Below are 10,105 nucleotides of genomic sequence, written 5' to 3'. Positions count from 1 at the left end.
ATAACCATGGCTTTATGCCTCGTCACAGTTGATGGATAGTCTCTAGAGAAGCCCAAGACTGAGGAAGGACAGTGTATCCCATCAATCCTTTCCCCACCTTCCGGATCTACAACGCCTTTTGTTGACGCTGCTCAGCTACTCGGTCTTGGGTATACCGGTTGTCACGCCCTGGTATACCCTGGCCTTTGCTTGACACAGACAGCGTTTTACCCAACGAAGATCACCCGTTAGGCCCCTACTGTCCATGGTTTCGAACAGATCCTTCCGGAACCACGAGACTCAACCGAAAGAACAAATGCCTCGCGAATGTTTACATATTGACAACAATTATTTCCACCCCTTAAACCTCACCAAGGGGACTACTCACACATATTGAAAAACGTAAATGCGAAATAGAATGAACACATGAATGAAAGGAAATTTGAAATACTTGATATAAAAATACCTAAGGCAACAACCTTGGCTTTGTTCGTCACAACGGAATTGAAATACGAAAAGCAACTAAATCGTTTGGTGCGAAAAATGTAAAAGAACTAAAATAAATTATTTCTTGGTGAACTAACTAAAATCTAAGTCTAGAAGACCACTAAAAATACTATGTAAGTAATGAAAAACTCGTGGATCACTCTCCTCTAAAAACTGCCCTCTGCCAGCCACACATGCTGAGGTTTATATAGCAGTTCGGTAAACCCTAGCCGGCAGACCAAATCTGGCAGATTATTTCCTTCCATATTTAGCTTGATCTTTGATTTGATTTGATAGATAATGGATCTCCAGCGGATTTGGGGTTGACTCCACATTATTCCAGATCCTTCCATTGCTAGAATTCGCCAGAATCTTCCGGGCAATCTCCTCCACACGTCTTTCCATATATAGCTCCAGTTGCTGACTGCTGTAGACGGGAATGGTCATACTAGCTTCTTTCTTCGGTTGGCCTCAGACCAGGTGGTATACTTCGGAGATTCCCGCGCCTCGAATGGTTCTGAGGGGTACTTCGCCGAGCTCTCTTCCTGGTAAGTTTCACTTCTGGAAGCTTGGATAGTTTTGTTCCGGTAATGCCCATTCTGACCACATTTCGTGCATATGCCCTTGACTGAGCCTTCTTCCTCCTGAATACCTGTTTTCTCCCCAAGACGACTCAAACAAAACAAAAAAAAGAGAAAAATAGGGCCAAATGGCCCAAAAGTCGAAGACGCATCACACCTACACACTTAAACCATACTTGCCCTCAAGCATGCAGATGGATTCACAAAAGACACCGACGAAAAGAGAAGAAAGAAAAGAAATAAAGACTCAAGACACAAAACTGCACAGTTATCAGTTCAGATCAAACATGCATGCATCATCCGTAATGTCATACCGCAAACCATTGAGCAGAAAAATCACATGTAGAGATAGCAGTTTCTCTCACACACTCAAGTGTATGGCTAAGTATATACTCTCATACTATGCTGCATTAGCTCACCTATAAGCTTGATCACGGATTCATATCAAGTGTTCAAATTGGTATAATTCATCAAAGGGTCTTTTAAAGGTTGTAGTGGGGCATACGGAGTGGAGGTAAGGATTTCTGGATAAGTAGCTTAAAACTTGGTTCCAGTCATACCGACCTATCTTCTTCAGTACTAGCACACCCACTTCATTTTCTCCCTTTATTTTCAGCAGGGATTGATTTAACTTCTTCAATTCAAGCAAATTTATTATTTCATTTTTGTGCCTAGACCTTCCTTTCTCAAGTTATGCTTTTTCACTTAGAGCAATAAGCTTCCCTTTATCTTTTGTATGGTGTGGAAGGCACACCTTTTCATCCATTTCAATTCAAGGGCTTACAAAAAAATTTCATTCGGCTCAAAGTGGTTTAGCAAAGGTTTATCATTTAAAGCCCAAGGAAATAATTCTGGGGCTCTAATTTGAAGAAAATTGCCCTAATCATGTAAATTATACCAACTAGCTAAAATCCATAAACAAGTTCTGGGGTTACCAAGCAGCATAGTCACACAGAAAATAAATGCAGTTTTGGCTCAGATCTCACAGGTGGGAGTATTCAGTATGCTCACTACTGCTATCATGTGATCATGCTCATCATACCAACAAACCAGTCAAACCAAATAGCATGCATGAATCACCAATACCAACAACATGTGCAGACAGACTCTAACTCAAGACTCAAAAGAAAAACAAAGACTACTAGGGAGAGAAAACTTATTCATGGAGTGTGAGGATTCGATGGAATGCATCCCAAATGTCCAACAAAATTGCATTGACATCAGTATGGAGTAGAGATCATGTGTAGCAGCTATGGAGTGGTGGAGAGTAGGCGAATGAATTTCCCGATCCTTCAAAATGCAAAGGTCTTGCCAGTCGGGCAAACCCTGACCAATCATACAGCTGATGCGGTAATCTCTTGACCACCTGCTGTATCTCCACCGGCCCCACCTACACACTTTGCTTCGTAAAGTGGGTTTTGATCTTCAATGCATAGGGTCCAGCTCAACTCTTCTGCATGGTTAGTCCTCCAAGAAATACAAAACACAAGGAAAATAAAAGAAACATGAAATTAAAGCAGTAATGGTCATACCAATGACCTTATTCTGGGTTGCCTCCCAGTCAGCGCTCTTGTTTATTGTCTTGAGCTCGACGTTGCCCATCCCTACATGAGTTGGATCAGGTTGGGCTTCAAGTTCAGGTCAGCCGGGTATGCCAGCTGACGTACGGCCTGCGGGGTGGCAGTTGCCATCCCGCGTCTCGCCGTACCGCGTCTCACAGTAAGCGGAAGATGAAAAATGAAGAGTAAAATAGTTGCGCGTCACTCCCCGGAAACGGCGCCAATTTGATGGGACGCGCGCGCCCGTTGCCCGGCGCGCGGTATCAAAATAATTTGTGTATGACCTAGACGGACAGTACACGCTCCTATTGCTCGCAACCAAAGAATAGTCTTAGCAGCAAGTATAGGGTCGATCCCACGGAGAGTGAGGAACTACTTTACTCTTCAGGTGCACAAATTGAGTTGTCACGGTCTCAACCTGTTTATCTGCACAATTAAACTTAAACAAAGATCAAATATAACAAGGGGTAAGGTTTTCGGTTAGGTCATAACTGTTGTCAATATTTATTTCGGTCATAGGCATACTGATGATCCGTCCATGATCCATATAACCTCAAGGCGTGGCCCAAAGACATTGGGGCGTTTCAAGGGGGTATACTTCACATTTAGGATGGTTGATCCCATTGTAGTCACTTGGTCCAAAGGTCACACATTCCCCGGTCACAAGGCAGTGCTTCACTTCTCCTTAGATAGTAGTCATACCCGTTACTCACCAAGTATAACCCTCACCAACCTTCTCTCCCGAGGTCCCCAACTCTGCACTTTGAGTGACACATGCCTCCTGGACACAAACCATTTCCGGCTTTGTCAGCCGACCAGTTATAGACATGCTACGGCGCCGAGATTGCTTTCCTCGTTTGATAACCATGGCTTTATGCCTCGTCACAGTTGATGGATAGTCTCTAGAGAAGCCCAAGACTGAGGAAGGACAGTGTATCCCATCAATCCTTTCCCCGCCTTCCGGATCTACAACGCCTTTTGTTGACGCTGCTCAGCTACTCGGTCTTGGGTATACCGGTTGTCACGCCCTGGCCTTTGCTTGACACAGACAGCGTTTTACCCAACGAAGATCACCCGTTAGGCCCCTACTGTCCATGGTTTCGAACAGATCCTTCCGGAACCACGAGACTCAACCGAAAGAACAAATGCCTCGCGAATGTTTACATATTGACAACAATTATTTCCACCCCTTAAACCTCACCAAGGGGACTACTCACACATATTGAAAAACGTAAATGCGAAATAGAATGAACACATGAATGAAAGGAAATTTGAAATACTTGATATAAAAATACCTAAGGCAACAACCTTGGCTTTGTTCGTCACAACGGAATTGAAATACGAAAAGCAACTAAATCGTTTGGTGCGAAAAATGTAAAAGAACTAAAATAAATTATTTCTTGGTGAACTAACTAAAATCTAAGTCTAGAAGACCACTAAAAATACTATGTAAGTAATGAAAAACTCGTGGATCACTCTCCTCTAAAAACTGCCCTCTGCCAGCCACACATGCTGAGGTTTATATAGCAGTTCGGTAAACCCTAGCCGGCAGACCAAATCTGGCAGATTATTTCCTTCCATATTTAGCTTGATCTTTGATTTGATTTGATAGATAATGGATCTCCAGCGGATTTGGGGTTGACTCCACATTATTCCAGATCCTTCCATTGCTAGAATTCGCCAGAATCTTCCGGGCAATCTCCTCCACACGTCTTTCCATATATAGCTCCAGTTGCTGACTGCTGTAGACGGGAATGGTCATACTAGCTTCTTTCTTCGGTTGGCCTCAGACCAGGTGGTACACTTCGGAGATTCCCGCGCCTCGAATGGTTCTGAGGGGTACTTCGCCGAGCTCTCTTCCTGGTAAGTTTCACTTCTGGAAGCTTGGATAGTTTTGTTCCGGTAATGCCCATTCTGACCACATTTCGTGCATATGCCCTTGACTGAGCCTTCTTCCTCCTGAATACCTGTTTTCTCCCCAAGACGACTCAAACAAAACAAAAGAAAGAGAAAAATAGGGCCAAATGGCCCAAAAGTCGAAGACGCATCAGTTATACGCCGTCGCCACGAAACTTTGTTATGCCCTCCATCTCCAAACTCCCCGTAAAACCTCCAACACTTCCCGTCCGCCTGCTGTATAGCTCTCCCCACGCAGCAAGCTAAAACTGACCAAAAAACCGCAAGCTCCCCCTGCTCCCAACTTCCAGCAGAAACATCCACCACCTGTTCGAGGAAAAGCCTCTTATAGAAAACGTCTCCATAAAAAGACTCTCCCCACCTGTTCAACGATGAACCATCACCCACGACAAGCAAGCTCACGCCACACCCCACACTGCTATACCTCCTCCGCACACCACCTGTTCGTAGAAAAAACATACCCACGACGCAAACATCACAGCGAGACGACGCCAGCCGAACATCAAAGATCAGCAAACCAACCTCACTTTTTACTTCCCACCAAGTCATAATGTCAGCACCCCAAGTGTTGGTGAAACCCCACCCCCAAAAACCAGGGCATTGAAGCCCGATTCCAGCTCAACAGTGACAGTACAACTGGAATCAACAAACGATAGCCACCGCCTTATGAAAAAACTCCAACCAAGGATATATCCCATCCTTTCGCAAACATTACAATTTTTGACGAACATGACTATGGACCGAAAGATCTCTAATCACCGCGTCCCTGATGATATCAATAGAATGCGTCCACCAGCCTTGGGGAGTATGCGGACTAGCCATGATGTCAGCGGGAGAGTTTCCTTCCCGATAAATATGCGAAATGCGGAAATCCATATTCTCCAACATGGCAAGAGCCCGATTCCAAATAGCCGCAAAACGCCAGGGAACTCTGCGCGATTTAGTAGAAAGAATATGAACGACATAAGAGGAGTCCGCCTCAAACCAAATTTTGTGCCAACCATTGGATGACGCAAACTCGATAGCAGAAATCAGGCCAAGAAGCTCAGCCTCAAATGCAAAACCGTTGCCCCCTTCAATATGAAAACAACCTCGCACCATGCCTTTCCAGTCTCTGAACACCCCACCTGCACAAATACGTCCCGGCATGCCAATGGCGGAGCCGTCAGTGTTAGCTTTGATCCAAGAAAACGCAGGAGGAGACCAGTAAACCGAATTGAACTTCGAAGGCGGTCTCTGTCGAATGCTAATACCCAACTGCCGAGTGACCAGATAATCCTCCCATTTATTATACATATGGCCAAGACGCGGGAAAGCTTTATCCACTTCCAAAAAAGTAGCTTTAACGGACACAAGAATGGTCCGAAAATTGAACTTCACACCCTCAAAGTGACTTTGGTTACGAGCAGACCAAATCATCCAAATGAGCGTAATAACTCCGAGCTTCCAGAAATTTTGAATCTGCGAACTAAGTTTTATCGTCCAAGAGAACACCAAAAAACTATGAATGTCGCTGCAAGACATACCATCCGAACGACCGAACCAATTCAAGAACGAAGACCACACCTGACGAACTTCCAAACAATTCCAGAGAATATGATCAAGGTCTTCCGCGTCACTCAAACAAAAGGAGCAGTAGTTTGGTGCAATTAAACCTTTCCTGATCATCTGATCCATAGTGGGTATCCGTCGATGAATAACCCTCCAGCACGTAAGAGAACGACGAACTGGAATGAACTTCTCCCAGATCCACAACCCCCAAGAGACCCGAGGAAAACATTGACACCATGACGCAAAGGCCAGAGAGGAAGTCACTTCACCATGGACCGAAGGCTTCCATAATCGTGTATCTTCCTCATTACCAATCGGAAGAAGGAGAATATCACAGACAATATCCGGAAACTCCTCAACAAATTCTGGAGTAAAATGCCAAACACCATCATAGAAATAGTCCGCCACGGTTTGTAAGAGCCGCGACTTAATGAAGCCTGGAACGTTCAGTTTATCTGCTATCTTGTACCCAATCCAATCATCATTCCAAAAATACACGGAATCACCTGCCCCCAACAAACAATAGGACTCATCAATGAGGTCCGGGTCCAAAGACTTGACGCCACCCCAGATCGAGGATGCCAGCGACGAGGCACGCGGCCTGCCGAAAGCATCCAGGTATCTATCTTTCATTAAATTAAAGCCAAAGTCTCTTCCCTTGATAAATTTTCAAGCCAACTTCATGAGGAAGGCCTCGTTCATCATGGCGAACGAACGTAAACCCAACCCGCCTTCCTCTTTAATCGCACAAACTTTCTCCCAGCTGACGGCATGCGGAGGTCGCTTTCTAATGAAGTTCCTGCAAGCCGAATCCAGTTCTTTAATAAGGGATTTAGGCCAGCTGTAGATCATCATAGAATGGACGATAGAACTCTGGATAACGGACTTCACGAGGCAGATCCGACCTGCCATCGAAAGATGAAGACCATTCCGCCGAAAGATGAACCCTTCTGGGTTTACCAACAAACAAGGGCACACCAAGATAAACCATGGGCATCGCTCCCGTAGAAAAACCAAGAACACGAGATATCTGCCTCTGATAACTAAGAGAAACTCCCTTTCCGAAAAAAAGGTGCGACTTCTCACGGCTGCAAATCTGACCAGAAAGCGAACCATAAAGTTTAAAGATATCTCTGAGCGCTCGCGCATTCTTCATCGAAGCCTTACAAAAAATGAGAATATCATCTGCATAAAGCAGATGAATGGGGAAAAGGTGGCGACGATTCATACGCATCGAGTCAATTTTTTCGGCCTCCACAGCTCTCAAGATCAAATGACTAAGAACGTCTTCCGCAATCCCGAAGATAATAGGCGAAAGAGGATCCCCTTGCCTAACTCCACGAGAACAAGGAAAGTAACCCCAAAGCTGACCATTATAGAGAATAGAGAGACGCGCCGAAGAGAAAATAGTCGACAGCCAATTCAAAAACATGGGGTCAAATCCCATAGCATTCAACGCACACCAGATAAACTTCCAACTTATCGTATCGAAGGCTTTTTTGATATCAACTTTACAGGCCATGTTATTTCCTTAACACGAACGTTTCATGCAATTCACACCTTCAGAACCCAACAAAATACAGTCATGAATCAGACGACCGCTAATGAAACCAAACTGGTTGGAAGTAACAAGATCAGCCGCCACCACAGAGAGCCTAGACGCCAAGATCTTAGAGAGGATCTTGAAGAAGAAGTTTGATAAAATAATTGGCCTCAAGTCCGCCACCGAATTCACAACTTCCTTCTTGGGGATAAGAATCAGAGTATTGGAGTTCAACCCAGCAGGAAGATAATTTTTTAAAAAGAAAGTACTTACCGCCTTAAGAACATCTTTCTGAATCGTCGTCCAACAATGTTGAAAAAAACTCCCTGAAAAACCATCAGGTCCCGCTGCGCTATCACCAGCAAGGTCAAAGACGGCAGCTTTTATCTCCTCTTCAGTAGGAATGCTTATCAGGAAAATATTCTGTTGCTGCGAAATCTTCTTGGTTAAGATAGGATGAAGGTCCTGAATAGTCACCTCAGGAGCCCTAGTTTCCGAAAAGAGGCTGGAGAAATAACCCACAATGTGATGAGCGATAGCCTCTTGGTCGAAGACATCAACACCGTCAATTTTCAGTTGCGGCAAAAATAAATGCTTCCTTCTCATCTTGAACCTTTTATGAAAAAAGCTAGTATTTTTATCACCATCATTAAGCCATCTGACCCGACTTTTTTGCCGCAAAAGAGAGTTTTTCTGATTCAAAATGGACCCCAGCCGAGCTTGAGCTGCAACCTCTGCATCAAAAAGGGAATCAGAGTATCCCTCTTGCGCAATCTCAAGCTGAATCTCTTCCAGGGAAGATTGTAAACTCCGAATGCCCTCATCCACATTACCAAACACTTGCTTATTCCAGCCTTTAAGAGCCAACTTGAGTCTCTTAAGTTTAAACATGACCGTATAAATCGGACAAGAAATGTCCGCCGGAGCATCCCACGAATCCTGCACCAACTGCTTGAAGTCCGGATGGAGCAGCCACATATCAAAAAATTTGAAATTCCTACGATGTAAACCACCACTCTCAAGACATTGAAGGACAATAGGCGAGTGATCGGAAGATATCCGAGGTAAAACATGAGTATTCAGCGAATCCCACAACGAAGAGAAACCCTCGGAGAACAAGCAACGGTCCAAAACTGACTCAACATGAGAAGGGAGCAGTCTGCGACCACACCAAGTGAAAAAGAGACCAGTCACCTCTGATTCAATAAAACCCGATGCCGCAATGAAATCACAGAACTCTCTACAGGAAGACGCACAAGGGATACGATTACTCTTTCGCTCATGCGCACCTTTAACAGCATTAAAGTCACCAATAAAAAAGGTGTTGTCAATAATATGCGTCAATAAATCCACCCAAAGACGTCGCCTTTCATTCAGAAGATTATCCCCATGCACGAAAACCGCTCGAAACTTGCGTGAATACAAACTACAGTCAATAATGACCGTTTGATTAGAAGAGTAAATCAAAGAGGCCGAGACCTGGGGAGCTGCAAAAACCTAAATATTTGAGCTCATGCCGACTCGCGAATTCTGATGTATCGGCACCATATTGATAGCATTCCAGAAGAAAGAAGGAATTTTAGTAAAAGCCGCTTTTGGCTCAATAATACCCAAAAGCATGGGAGAGAACCTGGTACAATGTTCCAGGAGGACTTGACGTGAATCATCGTTAAGTCCTCTCACATTCCAAGAGATCACATTCATTGAGAATGGGAGGCGTTCAATGAAGAATTCTCTTCATTCTCAACTTCATTAGCCCAACTTTTCATAGCTATATTAGCCATTGTGCGCAGCTGAGGACTTGTTTTGTCATCGACCACAAAATCACGAGGTTTTCTTCCTGCCGCATGCGCAATGTTCAATTGTTCTTTAACAATTTCGATGCCAGGTTTCGTCGCCTGCTTCTGCCGTGTTTTGCCCATCTCCGTAGGTAATTTAAACCCTTTATTTTTCGAACTGGTAGCCAATTCTCTACTGGGATTCGCCATCGGTTTCGCATTAGAGCGCAGCACTCTCTTCTCCGGTTGTTGCAAAGCCGAATCAATTTTTTGCTGAATTTGTTTTGCCTCTCTTTGCTTCTCTGCTGACTTAATCTCTTGATCTTTTAACCATTTCGTTTCCTCCTGTACTAAGGTGGAAACGGCCGTAACAAACTGCTTTTCATTCGTGGTCTGAGTAACAAACGGCTGCCCATTCTTATCCTCAACTTCAATTTCCTCGATCTCCTCCTGAGCTTCATTGAAGTCCGTCTTATTAATCGTACCCCAATCCACTTCCTCCTCATGAGTTAGTTGAGCTCCTACAGAGGGATAAGCATCCGGGGTGCCGAACACCTGCCCCCGGTGTTCTAAAGCATCAACTCGTGGAGCCACCGTGCCGTCCTCAGTCAAAGCACCCCCCATAAGTTCTCTGTTGTCCACGATCTCAATGTTGAAAGACGCTTTCTCCCCAGAAACAACACCAGAATTGCTTGCCTTCTCCATCTCTCC

General features: G+C 44.6%; 1 protein-coding gene across 1 annotated transcript; it reads right to left on the bottom strand.

Moving 5' to 3' along the window:
• Window positions 1–7,604: 7,604 nt before the first annotated feature.
• Window positions 7,605–8,507, bottom strand: LOC131008144 (uncharacterized). Its single transcript, XM_057935038.1, has one exon. The coding sequence runs from the start codon at window positions 8,505–8,507 to the stop codon at window positions 7,605–7,607; it is 903 nt and encodes a 300-aa protein (XP_057791021.1).
• Between the last annotated feature and the right edge of the window lie 1,598 nt (window positions 8,508–10,105).

Source organism: Salvia miltiorrhiza, chromosome 2 (genome assembly GCF_028751815.1).
Source record: "Salvia miltiorrhiza cultivar Shanhuang (shh) chromosome 2, IMPLAD_Smil_shh, whole genome shotgun sequence".
NCBI classification, from domain to species: Eukaryota; Viridiplantae; Streptophyta; class Magnoliopsida; order Lamiales; family Lamiaceae; genus Salvia; species Salvia miltiorrhiza.
Note: the sequence above shows the minus strand (reverse complement) of the source record. Positions and strands in the feature narration are given on the sequence as shown.